At 45.9% G+C, this 24,812-nt stretch overlaps 1 protein-coding gene across 2 annotated transcripts in view; it reads left to right on the top strand.

Moving 5' to 3' along the window:
* Positions 1–5,211: 5,211 nt before the first annotated feature.
* IPO9 (importin 9) overlaps positions 5,212–24,812 on the top strand; it is a 46,268-nt gene continuing 26,667 nt past the window's right edge. Inside the window, exons 1-5 of one of the 2 annotated variants that reach the window (XM_082862977.1) lie at positions 5,212–5,360; positions 9,042–9,150; positions 22,192–22,253; positions 22,473–22,559; positions 23,285–23,486. In XM_082862977.1, the coding sequence (XP_082719103.1) occupies positions 5,217–5,360; positions 9,042–9,150; positions 22,192–22,253; positions 22,473–22,559; positions 23,285–23,486 (604 nt within the window). In that variant the 5' untranslated portion in view covers positions 5,212–5,216. Of the gene's footprint in view, positions 5,380–9,041; positions 9,151–22,191; positions 22,254–22,472; positions 22,560–23,284; positions 23,487–24,812 lie in introns of both variants that reach the window. The other variant, XM_082862976.1, reaches the window with a different exon arrangement.

The raw sequence follows: 24,812 nt of genomic DNA, 5'->3' as shown, positions 1-24,812 counted from the left end.
CCAACTCCTTTCCTCACCAAAGCCGGCGAGCAGACCACGTGGCTCAACGCCCAGCCCCCCTTCAGGGCAGAGGTGCGGCCGCGGCCCCTCGTTCCTGGATGAAGGAGACCAACGCGTTTTGTCCAGTGTATTTGTCCTCAGCCCCTGCCTAGGCACGAAAAATAAAGTACTAGGTGATGGAGGCCAGCAGAGGACCCGATGTCTGTGTGTGTCTCTCTCACAAGAGCAGCTGACTGCTGCCACTCCCTATTTTCTGAGCTTCACCGAGTATTTTTTAAAACCTCTGCTTTGAGGCAGCTCTGCGGTGCTTATCTCTGTGTGTGCGTGAGTGTCAGCCCAGCATCTTTGTCACGTGGTCGAAGCCTCGGGAAGCTGCAGGGAAGCTGGGTTTCCTGAGGCCCTGGGGAGCCCCTACTGCAGAGTCCTTAGTGATTGACATGCTAAGCTTTGGTCACATGCTAAGCTTTGGTTCTGAATTACCAACCTTCTCACTCATCTGTCCATACTCCTTAAGGACCCAAGACAAAATAGTGATTTTTAAAAAATTTTTTATTTCTTGCTTTCTGGTTTCCCTGGTTTGGGCCTAATCTCACCATTTCTTCGCTCCTAGCTCCCTGAGACAAGAGGGGCACTCTTCAGTCTCTGAGGTCACTTTATTTCCTGTACTTTTCCAAGAGGGGGAAGAAAGCGGCGGTGACCTGCGCCTTCCCACCAGCACCTCACACACACCAACCCTGCCCAGGGGTGAAAGTTGCCTGCATGAGTGGGGCTTGGCCCCGTAAGCTGGGATCAGGGCGGGCCTCCGTGCTACGTTAGGGACCCTTTATTGCAAGGCGTTTGGGAGAGGAAGTGCACCTGTCCTAATCACACATTGACGAGGCATTCTTCCTAGGGCTAAAGTCATCTGGGTCACCAAATGTAACTTCTCATCATACTTTTTTCCCTTACCTAAGGGAAGCCTTACCTAAGCTGAAGCTAGTAAGTAGACTCTAGTCTACTAGAAAGCAACCCCCCTCAACGGATGGGATGAAATGTGCTCTTCCAGAGGGTTCACTAGTGGAACCCCAGTGCTCTCTTAGGATGACTGATAACTACTGGTGAGTTCTGTCCATGGCCCCCACCAAAGAGGCCGTAAGAAAATGGTCTTAGGGACACTGTGTTCCCAGAAGGCCAAAGCCTGAGGAGAATGCCCTTTATGATTGAATCCATTTTATATATTCATGAGCCCTCAGTCAACCTGATCAGGGGTATAGGGGGCCGCCCCCTTGGCTTGCCCACTGCTGAGGGTCCTTGTGTGCGTGTCAGCTCCAGCCACAGACCCTGCGAGAGACGGCATAGTCTGAATGTGAGGCCACCAAGAGAAATTTGGAAGCTGCAGAAATACCAACACAGTGGAAAATTAGCCTGTGTGTACTGGATCCTCCCAGTGTGGTATTTTGGTTCTTAGTGGTAATGCCACGGAGAGTTTTGTGTGCTAGGCATGGTCATGGAAGTAAGCGAACACTTGGTCCCTTGATTCATCTCTCTTTTTTTTTTTTGGCTGTGCCCCTCGGCTTGCAGGATCTTAGTTCCCTGACCAGGGATTGAACCCAGGCCACAGCAGTGAAAGCGCTGAGTCCTAACCACTGGACCGCCAGGGAATTCTCACCTCTTTCATTTTTTTTTCTTTTTTTTTCTTTTTTTGTCTCCTCTCAACTATTTATTCTGATTTCTAGACAAGGGAGTTAATTGGATAGGCCCCCGTGACAGACATTCCCTACTCAAATTCATAGCTTTCTGCCAAAACAACATATCGTGTGCTGCTATATTTTCTGCGTCGGAACTGGGAGCTGACGCCCACCTCTTTCATTTCTTAATATGTTCTTACATATGTTTCCAGACCAGTAGCGTTGGCAGCATCTGAGGACTTGTTAGAAATGAAGTTCTCAGAACCCATCCCGGACCTGTTGAATCAGAAACTGGGGAGAAGCCCCAGTGATTCGTGTTTTAACGAACCTCTTGGTAATTCTGCTGCACACTACAGTTTGCAGCTCACTGTGTTAGGGAAAGCCAAGGGTCAGAGTCCCCACACTGGGGCTTTAGGACCAAAAATAAGGTCCTCGGTTATAATTCAGACTTTAACATTAGTTTCAGAGTGTTCTCGTGCTTCCTCACGATTCTGTTCTTCCTTTCATTTAACAGAAAGGACGGGTATGTGTGCCTTTGGGCAGAAGTTAGGGGGGAATGCTTGCATCTCCTAGTCAAACACAACCTTCAGAGAAAAATGTCATGGCTCTGAGATTCCTAGGGGCTTCCCAGGGGGGAGGTAGTGGGAGAGCTCTTCCAGGTAGCTCTTCGGCTGGGTGACGTGTCTACTCAGCCTTTTTCTCGTGATATAATAGGATGAGAATGGCTTAAAAATGTGACTTGCATTTCCATGAAAACTTGTTCTCTTAGCAGCATCCCTTGCCCTTGCCCCAGTTCTAAAGGGCACTGCCAGGTCTGAGAACCTGCGAGAACCTCCTGCCCCCCCCCGCCCCCAACCACCACCACACACACACCCCGGCCCTGCTCAGTCCGCAGGAGAAAGGTTGAGGCAGCGGAGTACCAAGTCGTCGGGGTCATCCATCCTCTCCCCGCACCGGGACACACAACTACTCATGGCGACAGAATAAAAAAAAATTTTTTTTAATCTAAAAGGAGCTTCATATCTTTCCAAACTCACAGACCCCCCTGGTGGGGCCTTGTGGGAGATGAGGTGCGTACAACTGGTTTTGTTTCAAGTTTGCCCGTTTTCCTCATGAGAGCACTTGTGGGTGGAGGACGAAGAACCATCTGGCATTGGGCCTCCTGGGCTCGGGGACCAAGCAGCTGGAAGAGGACGAGAAGGCGAGTGAAGTGCTGCACTAAAGTCACCCCGGGCCCTTCGTCCAGCTCCTGCGGGCTCTCCCCGCATCCAGGCCATGTCTTGTGTCTCCAGACAGAAGATGTGGATGGGAAGGCAGGGGTTCCCATCCCAGTCCCATCCCAGCCCGTCTCTGGGCCACTGCTGTGCGAGGGCCTCCCACTTGCTGTTTTTTGGGTTTTGGTGGGTTTTTTTTTTTAACAGAACAATCTTTTTCTCAAATGAATTCCAGCCCCTGCTGGGTTCCCTTCCTTGTCCCTAACGCACCCGTCCCCGTTTTAGGCAGCGCTGTTTGTGTGATGGAATCTTGTTTCTCAAACGCATGGCGATCCTCAGGTGGAAGGTGGGCAGGAATCTTTGTAACACTTTTTTTTTAAATTTATTGTGCACAAACCCCCAAACCTGGATATGTGTGTGTGTCTGTGTTTATGGTTTTTATCACTGGCCCTCCCTCTTTCAACCTACCCCCCTTTATATCTGATGTAGAGAAAGTGAGCTGTTGTACATAGTTGCGGTAACAATCATAAAGAGAGCTGGGCCGTGCCCTCGGTGATTCATCTTAAATAACAAAGTGGTTGAAAGTTAAGTCCATGCCGGGCCACAGAAGAGGCCTTCCTCCATCACTGCCCGAGGCCCCTCACCCGGGCCCTCTGTCCATCAGGCATGTCTCCTCCCACCAACAGTCTCACCTGTTTGACGCCATTTGCATTTCAATAAAGCTATCTTCTGTGTTGCCCTATTGCTCTCTCCAGCTCCCTCTGTCTGGTTTCTGTTTCCATTTATCTTCTGGCCTGTGCCTTTGATCGGGAAGGTCATTTGCCAAACCCAGAGGTAAGAGCCAGCTGCCTGGATATCTGATCCTCAGCCCTAAGCAGGACCCTCTCGGCCCCTTTGGTTGAGGGTGGGGTGGGGTCCTGCTTGCAGACCGGACGCAGCCTCCTTCACCAGAACTCGAAACGTCCAGCCCAGACCTCGGGGCTCTTTGAATCCTCCCTCCACTGCCTCGATGTTTGAAAACATACCACCCTCTGGACTTGCCTAAGTTTTCTTCTTGGGGTAAAAGTGACTAAACCTCTGAGAAAAGAAGCTGTTCTAATAGAGTTCTGCCTCTGGCCACTGAAAGAAGGAAAATAGGAAGTCCTACTCTGCCCTACCATGGAACTGTGGTGTCCAAAAGGGCATCTTTCCCCCATGAAATTGTGGTGACACAAGCCACCTCTGCCCTCTAGTAGGAGGTGGCAAGTGGGTTTAGAGCTCTCCTCAAAATAAATAAGCAAGGAATCATTCTTTCGGAAGAATACTCAGCCGAGGTGACTTAATTCCTGTGATCAGCTTAGCCTCTGAAGTCTTAGATCTGGGCTAGGAATTGCTAACTGGTTTCCTTTGCCACTTGGGAAGGAGTCGTGGTTCCTAGAAACGTTTTCAAGGCACTTAACCTGAACAGCTTACTAAGAAATGCCTGTTCCCATTTGCTCTGACCCTGGCACTCCAACGACAGCCCCATCCCTGTGCCGCGGCGTGCTTGCCCCTGCCCTGCCTGCACTGCTAACCCCTCTCTCAACAATCCTCTCGGCTTGCGCCAGGCTTTAGGAGTGTCTCTGCATCTTGAGCCATGTCCCCGAGCAGCCCGGGATGGCCATACGAACTACTTAGCCCTCCACCCTGTAAGGTCCAGCCATAATTTCCCTGGAAAAAAACTTTATACTTTCTCAGCTAGTAGAACTTATTCTCAATAGGACTTGTAAGCGCTTACCCCGGACGGAATTCCCTTTCCCACGCTGCTCTCTCCTGGCCAGCCACGGTCCAACCTTGAGGTTGGGTTCATCCACCTGAAAAACCAATGGACTCCCCACTGCCCAGTCGACGCAGATTCCTTCCCCCGACCTTTGGATTCCTGAGGCTAAGAGATGAAGACTCTCACTTGTTTCGGGGCAAAAGCGGCTGGTTTGAAAGAGAAGCTAATTCCGACCCTCTCCTTAAAGCCTCGTCCACCCATCCCCATCCCACCCTCTCCTGACTTAGTATCTTACGCGTGCAGAACCGGTGCACGTGGAGTCAGAGGCCACGAGCTACCCTCCCGGCAAGGCTGCTCAGCCGCCGTTAAGCCGCAGGAGAAACCCCACTTCCGGGCCCCCCGGCCAGGTTCCTGCCGAGACGGTGCAGTTCTCGTTCCCGCGGCAGGTGGCGCTGTCTCCGGAGGCTCGGGCCTCGGCCCCGCCCTCGCGCGCTTGCCCGGCCAGTGCGCAGGCGCGGCGTCGCGGATTGGCCGCGCGCAGGAGCCGTCCGGCGGCGGCGGGTTGGGCCGCGGGGCTGGCGCGCGGCGCGGAGCAAGATGGCGGCGGCGGCGGCTGCTGGTGCGGCCTCCGGGCTGCCGGGGCCGGTGGCCCAGGGGCTGAAGGAGGCGTTGGTGGACACGCTCACTGGGATCCTGTCCCCGGTGCAGGAGGTGCGGGCGGCCGCCGAGGAGCAGATTAAGGTGCTGGAGGTGACGGAGGGTGAGTGAGGCGGGCCGTCGCGAGGGCGGCGGGTCTGGGCCGCGCTGACCACTGGCCGCGCTTCGGCCGGAGGCTGGGCCCGGGGAGGTCGGGGGCCGGGGAGGCCTGGGGCCGCTGGGGCCCGGCCGGGCGGAGCGCGGGGCCGGGGGCACCGGGCCGGAGCGCGAGGCCGGAGTGAGGGCGGGGGCTGGGGCGGGGGCGCGTTCTCCGCCGGACGGTGGGCCTGGGCGCGGCTGTCAGCTGGGGGCCTGGCGGGGCCTCCACATGTTTCCCCGGGAATCAGTCATGCCTGTGCGGCCGCCTCCCCTCCCCGCCGCGTCCCCGCCGGTTTTCGGAGCGGCCGGCACTGTTCGGAGGAGCCGATCGTCCTTTGTCTTTGTGTCTTTGTCCCCCTCCTCCTATTGGAAGCTTGAAAGTGATGAAGGAGAAAACAAGCCGTTGGCTTGAGGTTGTCCTTCAGTTCCTGCCGAGCGGGCCTTTCTCCAGGCCCGGGGCAGCCACGCTCCGAAGAGCATTAGATCCTGAAACAGGAGGAGGGAAATCCGCTCGGGGTTTATGTCAGGAATACGTCTGGCCTGTCGGGGCTTCAGTGGCAGAACTCCAAACCTGCGGACTCCTCCAGCTCAGCAGGACGGTCCCACCACCTCTCAGAGTGTCCGTAGGAGTTGGCTCGCCTATGGACTGAGGGTTTTTATTGAAAAGAACTTAAGACAAAGCGCACTTAAATTTAATTTTATATTCTCCCGCAGCATGAGAGAGCTCTTGAAGAACTAAATTATCTCTATTGGAAATACGTTGAGATTTGGGATCTAGCAGGTTAAGGACCATTTTGAAGGCCCAGTTGTAATTGTCATCGTCTTGTGAAATGTCAGATCCTATAAGAGGAACTGTGCACAGATTGACCTGTAGGAGTTATTACAGCCTACTAGGTGAAATTCCTTTATTCACGCTAACGTGTCTGCCTCCCTTGCGTGTGAAGGAGAAAGGGTGACAGAGGAAAGGAACCTCATCACATTCAAGTTGCTACTTGAATAAAGTTGAAGGTCCGGCACCTTCCCTGAGTGACACCCAGGGTTCCCGGTGCCCCAGGCATAGGTCTGGTGCTTTCCTACAAAAGGTGAACCTTCGCTCGTGTTTGAACTGTCCAGCAGCAGCTCCGATTGGGCTCTGATCCCTTCGACTCTAGCCAACACCATGGTCTCATCTAGGCAAAGTCAGTTATCATCTTCTTGAGATCTTCTTGAAGTTCTACTGTCCTACTTCATCTTTTTGGGTCTTAAAATAAGAAATTAAACAGAAGTGCAGAATTTTGCATTTGATCTAGGCCACAGATGGGAATAGATTCTCTCTCTCCGTCTCACACACAGACACACACACCCCACACACACGCCCCATAAGTTACCGGCAACCTGTTACCAGTGTGCTGCGAGCCGTGGAGAGGCTTTGACACGGCAGCCTGCTGTTGGTGACCCAGTAGGAAGGCATGTGACTCACGGGTTTGGGATGTGATGTGCAAGGTTGAATCAAGTCTGTGGAGTTGAACGTGGTACTTTGGACCCTTTGGGGGTTGTTTGTGTTTTTAAGTAGTCTAATTTCTTTTGTTTATTGAAAAACTATAGAAATCCACCCCTTTCAGTAACCTCTTTTTGAGATGGCGTATGGTGATCCGTTCCTCAGATACAGTACCGTGCTTCTCTCCTTTCCTCTTCTTGTGGCCTTTCACAAGTTGTTTTTAGCTGTGGGGTCCCGAGTACCTCCTGTCGTCTCTTCAGTCTGAATGTCACACATTTCCTTTGCGCGACCAGTTTCTTTTCCTTTAATGAAAGCAGAGTACATGCCTTCCCGGCCTGGCTTTAGCCAGCAGTCTGTCCTGAGGACGCACGCAGGGCATTGCTCCCACTGTTAGAACACCCTGCAGGCCTAGGCGAGCAGCCGTTCCTGCAAGTGAATGAATCTTTTCCTCGCCTTTGGAGCTGCTTCATGTTTCAGTTTTATCCTAGTAGAAGAAACCTTGCTTTCTGGTCCTAGGAAACACATTTCCTTAAAACTTGGAGTTGATGGGGGATCTGGGAGTTGGTGTCTATTATTATGTGTGTTCTTTCAATCCTTTTTTGGTTCCAAGAGGCCCCAAGATTGGATGACAACCAGATCTGGTTGTGTCTAGTCCCTCTGTCCCCTCAAATAGCCACACTGTCTTTAGGAGCCTTATTGCCTCACGTGGGAGGCTGGTCCCAACTGATCCTGAAGATTAACCCATCTATTCCCTTTGACAAAGGGAACAATTTCTAATTTAATTTGGGGGGAAGGACACAGGTCAGCTGTCAACTCTCTGTTAAGTGGACAGATAAGAGAGGTGGCCATGTTCTGACCAAATTCTGGAGTAGAGGAGATTTTAAGAAGCAGTTATCTTAGAAAATTGAGGTGCTGGAGCCCAAAGTACATCCAGGTCATTCAGTCTGCCAGCTGGTATTTTCCGGGAAATAACTTGCCTATTATCAGTTACCATGTTTCCCAGAATGGGAACCTGTCCTCTTAAGCCAAGAAACGGTATGTATGTCAGAGACCCACCTGACTTGTATAGTGGGCTGATTTTGAAAGGATGAAGATAGGCTGCGCCCACCAGCCTGCTCTCCTGGGATGGTCTTCTTCAGTCCCTGTGCTTGCTGTTTTCCCTAGTCACTTGGAATCTGAGGGAAACCCAGCAAACCTTTCTGACTAGTGAAAGCCTATTTCACAGGGCTCAGTGGCAGAGGAGATGGTGCCACTAGCCACCTCCTTCAGACAGCACTCACATCCTGAACTGAGAAACTTATTACTTGAAAGTTGGAGGTTCCTCTGCTATACAGTATTCCAACAGATCATTGGTACCCTTTTGTTTCCTTAGGAAGACTGAGAGTTTGAGTTTTATCAACAGGGTTTGTAGGAATTTAACTCTACCTCAGTAAAGTAAGAATTAGTCTTTTTGATCTGATAGAGCATTCTTCTAATTCCATTTTGTTTACTAGGTGGGATCATATCGAGCATCTTATGAACACAGTAATTAAAGAGAAGGAAAGTTTGTGAACTGCCAAAGGTCTCTTACATCAAAGTCTAATGTTCTCTCAGCTTTATGAGCTCTTTTTCGTGTGACTTATTACGAGATCGTGACTTTTGACAATGTCAGCTCTCTCTTTTTGGTGTATTTATGCTTGACTTTTTTTACATCTTAGAGCGAAGTTATTTGCTTTTCTTTCCTCTCTGTTTACCGTCCTCTAAGAGCAGCCTCACCTGAGCGGTGGAAGGTGTTGCTTTCGTTCTGAAGCTTTAATTCTCCAGGCCAGCCAGTGTAGCAGAGCCTTTCTTATATGACTAGATTTAGGCCCCAGGTCACTTTCTTCTTTTAGTCACTTCTTGTGTCTGTTAGAAATGAAGACATTTGGCCTTGACTTAGTCTCTTCTGTCTTGCTCCCAGCAGATGTGTCACAGAAGATACATTTTTTCTTTCCTCCCACCACCATTATATTGAGCTGGGGAGGGGGCATTATCTCTCCCTCGCTTTTCCTGACATCCAACGCTGCCGAGATATCTGTGTTGATTCCCCATCTTAGGTGCCTAGAGAGATGATCCTGCTGGTGGAAGTTTGCTTTCTGGTTCTCATGGGCGCTTTTCTGGCTCTCTTCCAGTGTAGCGTAAGCACTGTCACCTGCGAAGGGAGCCCTCCAGGATCCAGACGCACTCCTGGGCGTGTGGCGGGCACTGAGCCGAGCGGAAGGCGGCCACGCTCGGAAAAAGGCCAGTGGTGCAGTTTTCTTTTTCCTTTCAGCTGTGGTTTTGTGAAAAACCCTGTGAGAAAGGGGGACTTCTCCAGAGCTCTCCTCAGAACTCCCTCCTTCCCAGACAGTCCCTGTCCCCAGTTCTTCCTAGTAGGAGCCTTCCTGACTGTCCAAGCCTCATGTCTCCAGTCGACCCTTAAGACCAGGAGCATGTGTTTCTCAGTTTATCCTTTCTCCTCCATGCTCTCCTTTGGATCTTCCCTTCTCAGCCAAGTTATAGAAGGATCGTGTTTTTGCCAAGTGGGGTGAAATGAGAGAAAGAGGAGTGAGGAGAACCAGAGAGGGCGGCAGAGACTAAAAGGCTAGAGAGTGATGAAGGAGAGAGAGCAAAAGATTCCTTAGGGTGCCAGAGGCCGCCGTTTTGGGCTGGATTAAAGCTTAATCCAGAGCCACTTAGAGTCAGGGCGCAAACCCAGGTTAACCCAACAGGTCTGTCCTTACTCACCTTGGGAAAGGGGACTAGAGAAATTAAATTTCCTAACGAAAATGGCTTTAGAAAGCTGACTTCATACAGCCCCCTTGAGAATGTCCCCCTTTGGCCTAACTTCACAGATTGAATCTTAGTTTAATCTGTAATTGGTCCTTTTCAAGCAAGACAGAATAAAACAGCTCTGTCTGTCTGTGTCTCTTGTATTTTCCCTGCCTTAATCATCCCAAAGTAAGTTATTCAGCTGTTCTTTCTAATGCTTTCTAAAGAAATTATGTTAAGTTCAGAAAAACTGGAAATCCCCCAACACACACTAAAATATAAGGACTTTTTTCTTTATGGATATACTTAGTTATACTTCATCAAAGAATATCGTATGATCTCTGTTAAGTGAATATCTGTAAATAGGATTGTTCCTACTTCACAGAAGTCGTCAGTGGATAAGGCAGTGGTGTTGATCAGAAATTGAGGGTTTTTTCTGGCTTTTCATCCTGTGAGTTTTGCAGAGCACAGAGTTCATCACCTGCACACCACCACTGTCACGTCTTGTCAGTGATGCTTCATACAGCTTTTAAGTAAATTAAACTAACTAAAAATAAAATTAGATTTTATGATATGAAACTTATGGCGACTGATGTCCTGTATTTCTAATGGGTATGTGGTCTAGACAGACTAAATTAGGTTAAATAAAATAATAATTGATATTTTCCCTCATATCTCCCTGTAACCTAATGCACATGAGCTCTTTGTCTTTGAATTTGGGGGGTTTCCAAACCAGAGTTGATCGTGTCACTGTTTTTGAAACTCTGGGAGCCTGGAGGAAAGAAAATCTATTCTGTTTATCCATTCTGTTTGAAAAATTTGTCTTTAGATGATCCTCTTTGAAGATTTTCTTTCCCATTAAAGCTTTTGAACAGAGAATCATGGTTTTCGAACTTTCGAGCTTCTACTTTCGTACGTGGAGGAAATAAACTTTCAGAGAAAATCCATTCTATAATGCTTGTTGTGGGTATGGGTCCCCTGGCTGACTTAGGTTCCTGGGCTCCCACATGGATCTTAATCTTCTGATGATCCCCCACTCTCACCACCTTTTACAGTCTCAGTGATGTGTGACGCACGGTGCTTGGTGGAAGTTGGGGTGTGATCTCTGATAGGTCCCTGGACAAGAGGAATTTAAAGATTATGTTATAGAATGAAGGGCTCCCAGTTGTCGCGACCCTCAGCAGAGTGCGAGCACTCCCGGCGCTCAGACGGAAAGCGTGTATTCACACTAAGCTTTTCTTCAAAGAGAGTGAACTTGAGGTTCTCAGGTGGATGAGAAAGGACCCCTGTGTAGTTTGCCTGGTCTTCCTGCTGTAATGGCTCTTCTGGTCGGTGGGAGTCTGGATTGACGGAGAAGGCCTGCTTCCTTCTCCCTTCCCCTTCTGTGAGCCTCGGCGCGAACCCGACGGCAGCATCTGTGCTTACTGGGAGGAAATTATTCAGATTAGTTTAAGCTTTATAGTCTCCACTCGTGTTTCAAGCCCTCCTCAAAAAAAGTCCTCATTTACACCTCAGTGTCTTTTTCACACCTTATGATTAAAGATTTTTTTTATCTTGATCTCATTACTTTGTCCCTGTAGTGATGATCCAGAAATTGTACTCTTGGCAGGAACATTAAAAATGCATGTCAGAGTGGTCCATGCAAAAATTATGGAAACAGTGCTGTAAAAGAAAATACTGCATGGCCTGGATAATTTGTGAATACGTTTATAGTCATTCTGGAGGACCTCATATAGGCTCGTCAGAATTGGTTGACAGTATCCAGGGAGCTAAGCCTGGGTAGACAGTGACGTTCTTAGCAGACTTAGGGCCATAAAGTTAGCATCCATTGTCACACCAAGTATCTGAAGTCAGAGGAAGTCTGGGAGCCTTACAGAGCGTTACAAGTGCTCTTTCTCTCTCTCTCTTTTTTCTTTTTTTTTTTGGCCACGACATGCTGGGATCTTAGTTCCCTGACCAGGGATCGAACCCATGCCCCCTGCAGTGGAAGCTCGGAGTTTTAACCACTGGACCGCCAGGGAAGACCCCACACATGCATTTTGGAGTGCTTTTTTCCATTAAACTTGAACATTGGTTGGTATCCAAGAGGCCTTCCTAAGTTATGTCTGGCTCATCTGTGTTTTAGTCCATTTGGAAAGTTGATTCCCATATCTTTGGGTTGTAGGCACCTACTGTTTATTCTGTTAAAAAATGGGGTTTTTAGACTTACCAGAGGCTGAAGTTGCCAGATTAACCCTAAGAATTAGAATGGATTTCAGCATCTTTAGAGGTAATTCTGCAGGTGTGAAGTGTTTGCTTGTGATTTAATCACTTAATAAATGCTTTAGAAAGAATGTGGCGGCTTTTTCGGTGGTCTTGTGAAAATTCTCCTTTCCTGAGTGAAATGTTAGGTGCCGTAAGGTTGTATCGGTAACTGAAGCTTAAAATAAGGGTGTAATAAGAAAGAGTTAAGAATCTAAGAATTCAGTAAGGTAGCGTAAATTAAAAATACAAAAAATTAAAATATAAAAACCAATAGCCTTCATATACACAAACAGTAAAAGGTTAGAGAATATAATGGTGTTTTTTTAAAAACCCTTTACAATAGCAACAAAAAGATTAAATACTTAGGAATAAAATTAACAGGAAACGTGCAAAAACCTATTAGGGGAAGCTTTTTAAACATTCCTGAAAGCCTTAAAAGCAGACATGAAATGGAAAGGTGTGCGCTGTCCTTGGATAGCACAGCCCAGCATTCTAGATGAGTGAGAAAGGTTGATTCTGAAGTTCATAGAAACATAAGCTTGGAAGAAATAGCTCCAAAAACACCAAAAAAGGAAAACTGTGAGGAGGGACTAGTTCTACAAGACATTAAAACATTATGTAAAGCCTCTATAATTAAAATAAGCAGTGTGGCACTGGCACGCAAATAGGCGAATAGAACTGTGGAATAAAAAAAGAAAGTCCAGAAGTAGACACGAGTAACTGTGGAAATGTAGTATTGATAAAGGTGGCATCTCAGATCATTGGGGTAAAGATGGACCTTTTAATAAAGGTGCTGGGACAATTGGGTGGCCATTTGGAATTAGATCAGTATCTCACACCAGACCAAAAATTAGCTTCAAATGATTAGGAATCTAAATATTTAGAACATGAAACCATAAAAGTTTTAGAAGAAAGTATGGGTGAATTTTTCTTTATCCTTGGCATAAAGAAAGGCTTTCTAACTATGACTCAAAATCCGGAGACAGTAAAAGATTGATAAATTTGACTACATTAAAATTTTAGTTTTCATGACAAAAAACACCATATAAAAAGTCAGTACCAACAAAACAAAACTATACCTAGGACTATCATATTCAAACTGCAGAAGACCAAAGACAAAGAGAATATCTTAAAAGGAGTGAAAATAGTGCCTTACCCATAGAGGAACAAGAATTAACAATTGGGCTTCCCTGGTGGCGCAGTGGTTGAGAGTCCGCCTGCCGATGCAGGGGACGCGGGTTCGTGCCCCGGTCCGGGAAGAGCCCACATGCCGCGGAGCGGCTGGGCCCGTGAGCCACGGCCGCTGAGCCTGCGCGTCCGGCGCCTGTGCTCCGCAGCGGGAGAGGCCGCAACGGTGAGAGGCCCGCGTACCGCAAAAAAATAAAATTAAATTAAAAAAGAATTAACAATTACATTGGACCGCTCTTCAGAAGCCATATAGGCGAGAGAAGAGTGGAGTGAGATATCTCAAGTGAGGATAGAAAAATATTACCGCCTAGAATTCTGTACCCACTGAAATCAGCCTTCAAAACTGAAGCATTAAGACTTTCTCAGACAAACGAAAATTGAGGGACTTCATTACTAGCAGACCTGCCCTGCAAGAGATGTGAACAGGAGTTCCTGAGGGGGAAGGGAAATTATACAGTAGAGACTTGGATCTCAAAACAAGCTCAGAAGAAATACATAGAGATGAAATTTTTTTAAGTCAGAAGACAGCTGACAAAGTGAGAGAAATTTTCACAGCATATACCACAGACAAAAGGATAATATCCTCAATATATGAAGAACTCTTAGAAAGTGAGAAACAAAGGACCAAAACCTCAGTAGAAGAATGAGGGGGTGGGGCATGGACAGAGGACACGCCCCCAGGTGCCATTAAGGGCACTCAGACACACACAGACAGGTTAAAGTCCCTCGTGATTTAGAGAAATACAAATTAAACAACATTAAGATATCATTTCTCCCCTATCACACTAGCAAAAATTTTAAAGCACGTTCTGTTGGTGAGGTTGTAGAGAAACACTTTTTTTTTTTAACTTAGTTATTTATTTATTTTTGGCTGCGTTGGGTCTTCGTTGCTGCGCGCGGGCTTTCTCTAGTTGCAGTGAGCCGGGGCTGCTCTTCATTGCGGTGCGCGGGCTTCTCATTGTGGTGGCTTCTCTTTGTCGCAGAGTATCGGCTCTAGGCGTGCAGGCTTCAGTAGTTGTGGCACGTGGGCTCAGTAGCTGTGGCTTGCAGGCTCTAGAGCACAGGCTCAGTAGTTGTGGCGCACAGGCTTAGTTGCTCCGCGGCATGTGGGATCTTCCCGGACCAGGGCTCGAACCCCTGTCCCCTGCATTGGCAGGCGGATTCTTAGCCACTGTGCCACCAGGGAAGTCCTGGGGAAACACTCCTTAACAGTGCTAGTGGGAATGCACATCGGTGCAGTCCTTCTGGAGGGAAATTTGGCCACACCTGACAACACTACAAACGCACTTACTTTTGACCCAGCAGTCCCAGTTCTGGGAATCTACCCTGAAGATACACATTTAACAATATAAAAATACACGCTGCGCACTATTATTTACTGCAACGTTGTTTATAAAAGCAAAATAATTGGAAGCAGTCTAACTGCCCATATGTAGGAAAATGGCTGAAAAAAGTATGTGTATCCATACAGTGGTATATTATGCAGCCGTAAAAAAAGAATAAGGAATCTTGAGGAACTGTTTTGGAATGCTTTCCAGATTATAATGTTAACTGAAAAAAAGCAAAGTGCAAAAGAGCGTAATATACTACTTTTCATGTAGACAAGAGGATACAAGAAAATACACATGTATCTGCTTGTTTATGCAAAAGAAATACCGAAAAGTTAAACCAGAAACTGATTGGTTATCTATGTGGAGCGGCTGGGGAGAGGATGGAAGGAAGTTGTTAGGGATGAGGAGGGAGCATATGCCTTCTTGTGTAGCTTTAACTCTGAGAATCATAATATAGTTTTACATACCCCCCAAAATAAGTAAATAATTAAAATCAAACAATGGAAGGGTACAATTAGTAACACATGAACCTAACTGTATTACAGATGAACAGTGTAACTACTACTAGGTGTTGTGGGAGGAAAGAGCTAACCTAAGTAACTTTGGAAAACAGTATTTTGGTTTTTTGTTTTTTAAATTTTATTTATCTTTGGCTGCGTTGGGTCTTCGTTACTGCTCACGGGCTTTCTCTAGTTGTGAACAGGGGCTACTCTTCATTGCGGTGCCTGGGCTTCTCATTGCGGTGGCTTCTCTTGTTGCAGAGCATGGGCTCTAGGTGCGTGGGCTTCAGTAGTTGCGACGTGCAGCCTCAGTAGTTATGATGCACGGGCTTAGTTGCTCCGCGGCATGTGGGATCTTCCTGGACCAGGGCTCAAACCCGTGTACCCTGCATTGGCAGGCGGATTCTTAACCACTGCACCACCAGGGAAGTCCCTGGAAAATAGTATTTTGACTGTATATTGTAAGACTCAAGTCAAAAAGGACTGTACACAAAAATTATACTCCAGTTAATATATCTGTTTTCCACAAGTGTTAATAGTTCTGTAATTAGTTTCTGTGTATACTAATATTGAACAAATAAGTAATTTTATTGTAGATAATGAGAGCCAGATTTATCACTATCAGAGAAAGCATTACAAATAAGGAGGACAAGCAGAGTGAACCTTGAGATATTGGATTGGCATTTGAGTTACCAGTAGATAGATGGATGGATTGGCAGGCGGATGGACAGACAGATGTATGTGTAAGCATGGGTTAGTATGCATACATGTGTGTCGTACTGCTGTTCTCTGAGAGGGCCTAGGAGCAGTGACATCCCAGAAACAGTGAGCACACCTAGCGCCCAGATCTTGATTTCTAAATAGCATTCTCCACTAAAAAGCACCAGGGCTCCTTGGAGGAAAAGTTGATTCCAGGGTTTAGGCAGAGAAAATACAAGGTGAGCCTAGAATATCCTGTGATAACAGAATATAAGGAAGGGCTTGAAAAACGATGGGAGCATGTGGAAAGGCCTGCAAGAAGGTGTGCTGGTGGCCACAGTGGAACAGCTGAGCAACAGAGCAAATAATGAGAATGTTGGGTTAAAACTCATGGAGTGAAATGAATAAGCATGAGTCCACACGGGTTGAAATAAATAAAGGAGACAGGACAGTGCTTCCTTAGAAAAGAATTGCAAGTAATTAGTAAGTGTAAAGAGAATAAGAAATACAAAAGCACCACAGGACAAACAACACAGTAATAATTGTTGCAGGCAGGATCCACGGATGGGTGCTAAAATCAATCAGTGAGTGTTTGAAGAGAAACAGGATATGAACATAATCTCAAAGTATCTCTCTGAAGATTTTTGTCATTTGTAAAGGGAAAGACAGTACCTCTACAGTGGAAAATCCAGCAGACCGCACATTACCAAGTGGTCATGGTTAACATTACCAGTAAGAAAATTTATCAACATTATAATACGCTAGGGACACAGCATCACTTCCCTGATATTCTTGCCAAAAATGAATAACCTCAATCTGATCATGAGGAGACGTCAGTCGAATGAACATCAAGATGTGTTCTACGAAATACTGACCGTTACTTATCAAAAGTGGTCGGGTCATAAAAGGCAAGGAAAGAATAGGACTGTCACGCATTGGAGGAAACTACTTTAAGTCTAAAAATTATATCAAAGTTAAACATTAAAAAAAATAGGCATAGGGATTTCCCTGGTGGCGCAGTGGTTAAGAATCTGCCTGCCAATGCAGGGTACACGGGTTTGAGCCCTGTTCCGGGAAGATCCCACGTGCCCCGGAGCAACTAAGCCCGTGCACCACAACTACTGAAGCCCGCCTGCTTAGAGCCCGTGCTCCACGACAAGAGAAACCACCACAATGAGAAGCCTCAGCACTGCAGTGAAGAGTAGCCCCCTCGCCGCAACTAGAGAAAGCCCGCGCGCAGCAATGAAGACCTAACGCGGCCAAAAATTAATTAATTAATTTTAAAAAATAGGCATAGGGGCTTCCCTGGTGGCGCAGGGGTTAAGAATCCGCCTGCCAATGCAGGGGACACGGGTTCGAGCCCTGGTCCGGGAAGATCCCACATGCTGCGGAGCTCCTAAGCCTGTGCGCCACAACTACTGAGCCTGCACTCTGGAGCCCGTGAGCCACAACTACTGAGCCCACACGCCACAACTACTGAAGCCTGCGCGCCTAGAGCCCATGCTCTGCAGCAAGAGAAGCCACTGCAATGAGAGGCCCTCGCACCACAACAAAGAGTAGCCCCCGCTCGCCGCAACTAGAGAAAGCCCACGCACAGCAACAAAGACCCAACGCAGCCAAAAATAAATACATAAATAACATTTAAAAAATAGAGCAACCCAAATACAAAAGAGAACAATGTGAAGGAAAACATTTAAAAAGAAATAGGCATAGATTATTTTCAGTAGTTTTTCACCTGCTTACCTGGATAAGCCTTGAACATGGAACATTGCCTGGAACAACTTTTTCCTGATATTAAGCTTTTGTATTGCATATATACCCTTTGGATGGCTATTTCAGTGGAATCTAGTTATGATAGTTAGCACTTACCATGGAAAGTAACTTTAGTTACATCGATAAGAAAGCCAAACAGTGTACTCATGATGGGCAATAAAAATAATAGGACAACAACTGATTTTTTTTTTTCTTGTGATGAAAACTTTTAAGATCTAGTCTCAGCAACTTTTCAGATATGCAACACGGTATTATTAACTGTAGTTGACATGCTGCACGTTACTTCCCCATGACTTATTTATTTTATAACTGCAAATTTACACCTTTTGACTCTCTTCACCCATTTGGCCCACCCCCCCATCTCCAGCTTCTGGCAACCACCAGTGTGTTCTCTGCGGCTGTGAGCTTGTTTGTTTTGTTTTGTTTTGTTTTGTTTGTTTGTTTTAAATTCCACATATAAGTAAGATCATATGGTATTTGTCTTTCTCTGACTGACTTACTTTACTTAGCATAATGCCCTCGAGGTCCATCCATAGTGTTGTAAGTGGCAAGACTTCATTCTTCTTTATGGTTGACTAATATCCTATTTTGTGTGTGTGTGTGTGTATCTGTACTCACATACATACATACCACGTACATATTCTTTATCCATTCACCTATCGGTGGACACTTGGGTTGTTTCCACATCTTGGCTATTGTAAATAGTACTGCGATGAACATGAGGTGCATATATCTTTTTGAGTTAGTGTTTTCATTTTCTTTGGATAAACACCCAGAAGTGGAATTGCTGCCTTAAATGGTAGCTCTATTTTTAATTTTTAGGGGAACCTCCATACTGTTTTCCATAGTGGCTGCACCATTTTGCATTTCCACCAACAATGCACAAAGGTCCCCTTTTCTCCACATTCTTGTCAACACTTGTTATCGCTTATCCTTTTTTAAAAAAAATATTTATTTATTTACTTATTTGGTTGTGCTGGGTGTTAGTTGTGGCAGGCAGGCTCCTTAGTTGTGGCTCCAGGGCTACTTAGTTGTGGCATGCGAACTCTTAGTTATGGCATGCATGTGGGATCTAGTTCCCTGGCCAGGGATCGAACCTGCACCCCCTGTCTTATCCCCTGCAGGGAAGTCCTGTTATTGCTTATCTTTTTGATAATAGCCATTGTGACAGGTGTGAGTTTATCTCATTGTGATTTTCATTTGCATTTCCCTGATAATTAGTGTTGTTCAGCATCTTTTTCATGTGTCTGTTGGCCATCTCTAGGTCTTTAGAACAGTGTATATTCAGGTCCTCTGCCCATTTTAAAATCCAGTTGTTTTACTTGCTATTGAATTGTATGAGTTCTTTATATATTTTGTATATTAAACCCTTAACAGATACATGATTTGCAAATATGTTCTCCCATTCGGTAGGTTGCTTTTGTATTTGGTTGATGGTTTCCTTTGTTGTGCAGAGCTTTTTAGTTTGATGTAGCCCCACTTGTTTTTGTTTTTGTTGCCTTTAATCTTGGTGTCAAATGAAAAAAAAAATCACCAAAACCAGTGTCAAGGAACTTACTGCCTATGGTTCCTTCAAGCAGTTTTATGATTTCAGGTCTTTTACATTCAAATCTTTAATCCATTTTGAATTGATTTTTGTGTATGTTGTGAGATAGTGGTCCGGTTTCATTCTTTTTTTTTTTTTTGCGGTACGCGGGCCTCTCACTGTTGTGGCCTCTCCCATTGCGGAGCACAGGCTCCGGATGCACAGGCTCAGCGGCCATGGCTCATGGGCCCAGCCGCTCCGCGGCATGTGGGATGATCCCCCCGGACCGAGGCACGAACCCGCGTCCCCTGCATTGGCAGGCGGACTCTCAACCACTGCGCCACCAGGGAAGCCCCCGGTTTCATTCTTTTGCATGTGGCTGTTCAGTTTTCCCAGCACATTTGTTGAAGGGTCTCTCCTTTCCCCCATTGTATATTTTTGGCTCCTTTGTCATAAATTAATTGACCATGTATGTGTGGGTTTATTTTTACGCTCTCTGTTCTCTTCCATTGATCTGTATGTCTGTTTCTATGCCAATACCACACTGTTTTGATTACTACAGTTTTGTAATACAATTTAAAATCGGGGAGCGTGATGCCTCTAACTTTATTCTTTCTCAGGATTGCTTTGGCTGTTTGGGTCATTTGTGGGTCCATGCTGATTTTAGAATTGTTTGTTCTGTTTCTGTGGAAAGCGCCATTGGAATTTGGATAGGGATTGCCACGGCAGCTCAGGGCCCAGGCTTTAACCCCACTGATCATAGCTCTCAAGTCGGATGGTGAGCCTGTTGTAACCTGTGCACCTGCCACGACCAAGCAGTTCTGAAAGCTGCTGTCCATTCTCAAAAAAGTGCTGTCCGGTAGGAAGAATGTGAGTCACATGAACGTTTTAATCATCTAGTAGCTAAAGGGTAAAAAAGAAACAGGTAAAATTCATTTTTAATACTGTAATCATTTAACCAAATGTATGTAGTGTATTATTTCAATATGTAATCAATATAAACTTTACTAAAATATTCCACAGTATTTTGTTTCATACTGCGTTTGCAGTCTGGTGCGTGTCTTACATTTCCAGCACGTGTCAGTTCTCCGAGGCCGCATTTCAGGTCCTCAGTAGCCACTTGTAGCTGATGGCTGCCATATTGGATCACGCAGCCCTGGAAGGCAAGATGCAAAAGTTAGGGTGCGCTCTTGGCCTTACATTCTGCTTCCTCTTTTCACAGATATATATTTGATAATTTACTCCTTTGCAAGTATAAATTAGATCTAAATTCAAACCTTTTTTCTTGTGGTAAAATACACTTAATATAAAATTTATCATCTTAACCTTCTTGAAGTGCACAGTTCAGGATATTAAATACATTCACGTTGTTGTACAGCCCTCACTGCCAACTATCCCCATTTCTTCCTGTAAAACTGAAACTCTATACTCGTTAAACAGTAACTTTCCAATTCCCCGTCCCCCAGCCTCTGGCAGTCACCATTCTACTCTCTGCCTTTATGATTTTCACTACTGTAAGTACCTCATGTAAGTGGGTACGTACGTACTTGTCTTTTTGTGACTGGCTTGTTCCCCTTCGTGTACTGTCCTCAGGGTTCATCCATTGTAGCAGTGGTTTTAGCCTATTGCAGAATTTCCTTCCTTTTAAAGGCTGAGTAATATTCCGTTGTACATATAGACCACATTTTGCTTATCCATTCATCTGTTGATGGTCACTTGGGTTCCTTCCACATTTTAGCTATTATGAAATATGCTGCTGTGAACATGGCATACAAATAAATATCTCTTCAAGACAGTGCTTGCATTTCTTTCGGGTATATACCCATAAGTGGAATTTGCTGGATCATCTGGTAATTCTATTTAAAAATTTTTAAGGAGCCACCACTGTACTGTTCTCCACAGCACTGTACCCTTTTGCATTCTCACTAACAGTGCACAAGGGTTCCAGTTTCTCCACATCCTCTCCAATGGCACTTTTCTGTTTTTTTGATGGTAGCCATCCTAATGTATGTGAGGTGGTACCTCAGTTTTGCTTTTCATTTCCCTAATGATTAGTGATGTTGAGCATCTTTTCATGTGCTTATTGGCCTTCATAAATCTTTGGAGAAATGTCTGTTCAAGTCTTATGCTCATCATTTAATTGGGTCATTTTGTTGTTGTTGAGTGGTAGAATTTCTTTATATAACTGGATGTTAGTGGCTTATTACATACCTATTTGCCAGTTTTCCCGTTCTGTGGGTCGCTGCTTTTACGCTGTTATAGTGTCCTATGATGCACAACATTTTTTAATTTTCATGAAGCCTAGTTTTTCTTTTGTTACCCGTGCCTTTGGCGTCACATCCAAGAAATGATTGCCAAATCTAATGTCATGATGTCACGAAGCTTTTGTCCTGTGTTTTCTTCTAAGAGTTTCATTGTTTTAGGCCTTATTAGGTCCTTGACCCATTTTGAGTTAATTTTTGTTATGGTGTGAGGTAAGGGTCCAACTTACTCCTTTCGCACATGGATATCCAGTTGTCCCAGCACCATTTGTTGAAAAGACTGTTCTTTCCGCACTGAGTGATCTATTCCATTGATCTGTACGACCGTCTTTATGTCAGTACCGCCCTGTACTGATGGCTGTAGATTTGTGTGAGTCCTCCAGTTCTGGTCTTTTTCAAGATTATTTTGGCTATTTGGGGTCCCTTGAGATTCCATATGAATTTCAGCATGAGTTTTTCTGTTTCTGCAAAAATCCAATCATTGGGATTTTGATAGGGATTACATTGAAGGATCTAAATTTTAATTTGGGAGTCAGAGTTGTTTGTAGCCTCCCAATAGGCATTTCGAGATTACTACTTACGTTGCTTGTTAGAAACTGCTCACTTACAACAGTTGTATTTTTAGGACTAAGCCTGTGAAGGCCAGATTTTCTTAGACCTAATCATCTCTTCTTTGGTGGTGTACATCTGGACAACTCCTGAAGTCTCACCTTTTAATTTTCCTTTGGGGTTAGATAGCAGCGGTTTTTGGTTAGATACTACGTGCATCGCTACCTTGGAAGGCAAGACGGCTGTGCAGCGGTTGGAGGAAGTGAGAGGTGCTGGACTGTTCATCGCGAGCAGCCCTGCCCTGCTTCTCTTGCTTAGAGGAGCCAATCTAGCAGTCATCAGCACCCTTGGAGCCACTGAATCCTCTGAAATCTTTCCTGTTGGCATCAGGGTTAGAGCTCAGTAAACCGCTATGGCGTTCCTGGGCACTCTTGGACTCACAATAGACTTTTCCCTTCCAGAATTTGGTGTTCACCTGGCAGAGCTGACCGTAGATCCTCAGGGGGCATTGGCGATCCGTCAGGTAAGTCGAGACTGATTGGCCCAGTTTATAAGTAATTTCCCTTTACTTGGTGAAACTTTCTTATGGGAAAGTGAAAGAATAAGGCCACTTTATAAATAACTTAGAATTTTATACCAGATTTAGATAGACTTCAGATGAATATATCGGGCCGTGTGTACGGTTTGTATGTGTGAAGAGAGTCTTTTTCTTGCTGTGCTACTTGGCTTACTCTTTTCACAGCTGGCATCAGTCATCTTGAAGCAGTACGTGGAGACTCACTGGTGTGCCCAGTCGGAGAGGTTCAGGCCTCCTGAGACCACAGAAAGGGTGAGGAGAGGTACTCGACTTGTCTGCCTGTGGAGATGGTGAGGGCCGTTCTCTGACCACAAGGAGCTATCAGAAGGCCGTGGAGTGACTGGTAGCTGGCATTGCAGGAGCCATGCTACAGATGAGAGAGCTCGAGTGCCAGGCGGACCTGGGTGCCAGTTTGCCTTTTACTAGCTATGAAATACTCAAAAAGTATTTTAACTTCTAAGCTTCAGTTTCCTAAATATCTAAAATTCCAACTTTAAAGAGTTGTTTGAGGGTTACATGAAATAACGTTTCTAGTTAGTCCAGTGCTGTGCAACCATGCTGGGCCCCCAAGAAATTGTGAGGTAGAAGGTCTGGAGCAGCGCTGTCCATTGGAGCTTCCTGCGTCGTGGAAACATTCTGTGTCTGTGCTGTCCAGTACAGCTGCTGGTCACCTGTGGGTGCTGAGCTCCTAAAAGGTGGCTAGGGCAACTGATGTGCTGAATTGTTAACTTCATTTAATTTTAATTAATTTACATTGAAATGGCTGCATGTAGCTGGTGGCTACTGTAATGGACAGCATAAGTTTAGAGACCATAGTTAGACTCTCTGGATGAATTACTTGTCCAGTTGGCATATTGGAGTTTTCCATAGATATGCAGTGTCTTGTACACATTGCTTTTCCAGCACATGAACTGGATAGGACTCTGCCACTCACTTATAACCTGGTCTAATGGCAGGTGGGCTTTTCTCCTCTCCAGGCAAAAATTGTCATCCGGGAGCTATTGCCCAATGGCTTAAGGGAGTCGATAAGCAAGGTGCGCTCCAGCGTGGCCTATGCGGTGTCAGCCATCGCTCACTGGGACTGGCCGGAAGCCTGGCCCCAGCTCTTCAACCTGCTCATGGGGATGCTGGTGAGCGGAGACTTAAACGCAGTCCACGGCGCCATGCGAGTGCTTACAGGTATTGGAGACCATCCCCTGGTTTTGCCCCCTGGATCCCACGCATCGCCCTCCCTGCTGCTCCTCCAGCTGTCACCTCCATGGCTGTCCTCCCGAACCGGTGACACTTCCCAGGGGACGAAGTCGGTGTTGTGCTTCTGCCACTGCGAGCCCTTCCCACTCAGGAAAGAGTCAAGTGTGGCGGTTAAGCATGCAGACTTCAGTTCACAGTCTGGCTTAACCTTGACCCAACCTACTTCGTCTCTTGAGCTTGAGTTTCCTTGTGTGTAAAATTCAGGTAATGATGGTGTCCACCTCAAAGGAACATTAGGTGGTATAAGTGAGCTAATCTGTGTAAAGTGACCTGTGGTAGCACACAGTGGATTTTAGCCATCATGATTAGCATCATTATTATATATTATTTTTCTACTTGGTTCAACCAAAGCAAAGTTAAGAATAGTCAAGTTGAATTTTTATGGAGATATAAGAAAGAAGATAAAAACAGTCCCACTCTGCAATCCTGATCTTCGTTTGGCCAGCTTAGAAAAATATGTAGTCTTTGGTGTATTTTCTTTCTTTCTGTTCTGAGAAGTTGAGAGAAATACTTGAACTTTGAGTCCAAGGAGACTTAGTGAAGAGCTCTTCTAAGCTTAGCTAACCTATCAGTCCCTCATAGGACCTATCCTTAAATACCCCCAGGTATGGCCTGAGTCTCCCAGTCTCTTGCAAATTCTGCCCTGCTTCCTGTCCCCCATGTGGGGTCACTGCTCTCCTTTGCTTTCAGGGAATCCTTATGTGGACCTTAGCCACTGGGTACTGATCTGTTAGAAACCACATTGCTTTCTGTTTATATAAGTTTGCGAAAGTCTCACCCCTGTCTTACCACCTCCTCCGTGATCTGCTAGCTTACCTGAAAGGTATTCTTACCTAGTTAGGAACGCTGTTACAGCCTTTTCTGAGTGTCAGTCAGTTTACTAAACTTGGCATTTGGGCCCAATTTTACTAGTCCATCTAATATTGATAGTAGATAATACCAGGTCTATGTCCAAAAGCAAATCGCCCCTCTCCTTTTGTTTCAAATACCCTCTTCCCGTGCCCCAGCTGCCTTTTTGCACCACCCAGTGTATTTTTATTGATTACATGTGACGGGTGTTCAGGGCATAGAGCTGACCTTATTGAAAAGGTCAAATGCTCCTTGCTCAGATGCTCCCTGCCCCGCTTATTGCCCTTGTTTCTCTTGTACGGCGTATTATTCAGGCGATTTCTCCTACCCCTCTCCGTGGAATGAGCTTTCTAGGATTCTTTTTTTTGCGGTACGCGGGCCTCTCACCGTTGTGGCCTCTCCCGT

Source organism: Leucopleurus acutus (genome assembly GCF_964270905.1).
Source record: "Leucopleurus acutus genome assembly, chromosome: 2".
NCBI lineage: Eukaryota > Metazoa > Chordata > Mammalia > Artiodactyla > Delphinidae > Leucopleurus > Leucopleurus acutus.
Note: the sequence above shows the minus strand (reverse complement) of the source record. Positions and strands in the feature narration are given on the sequence as shown.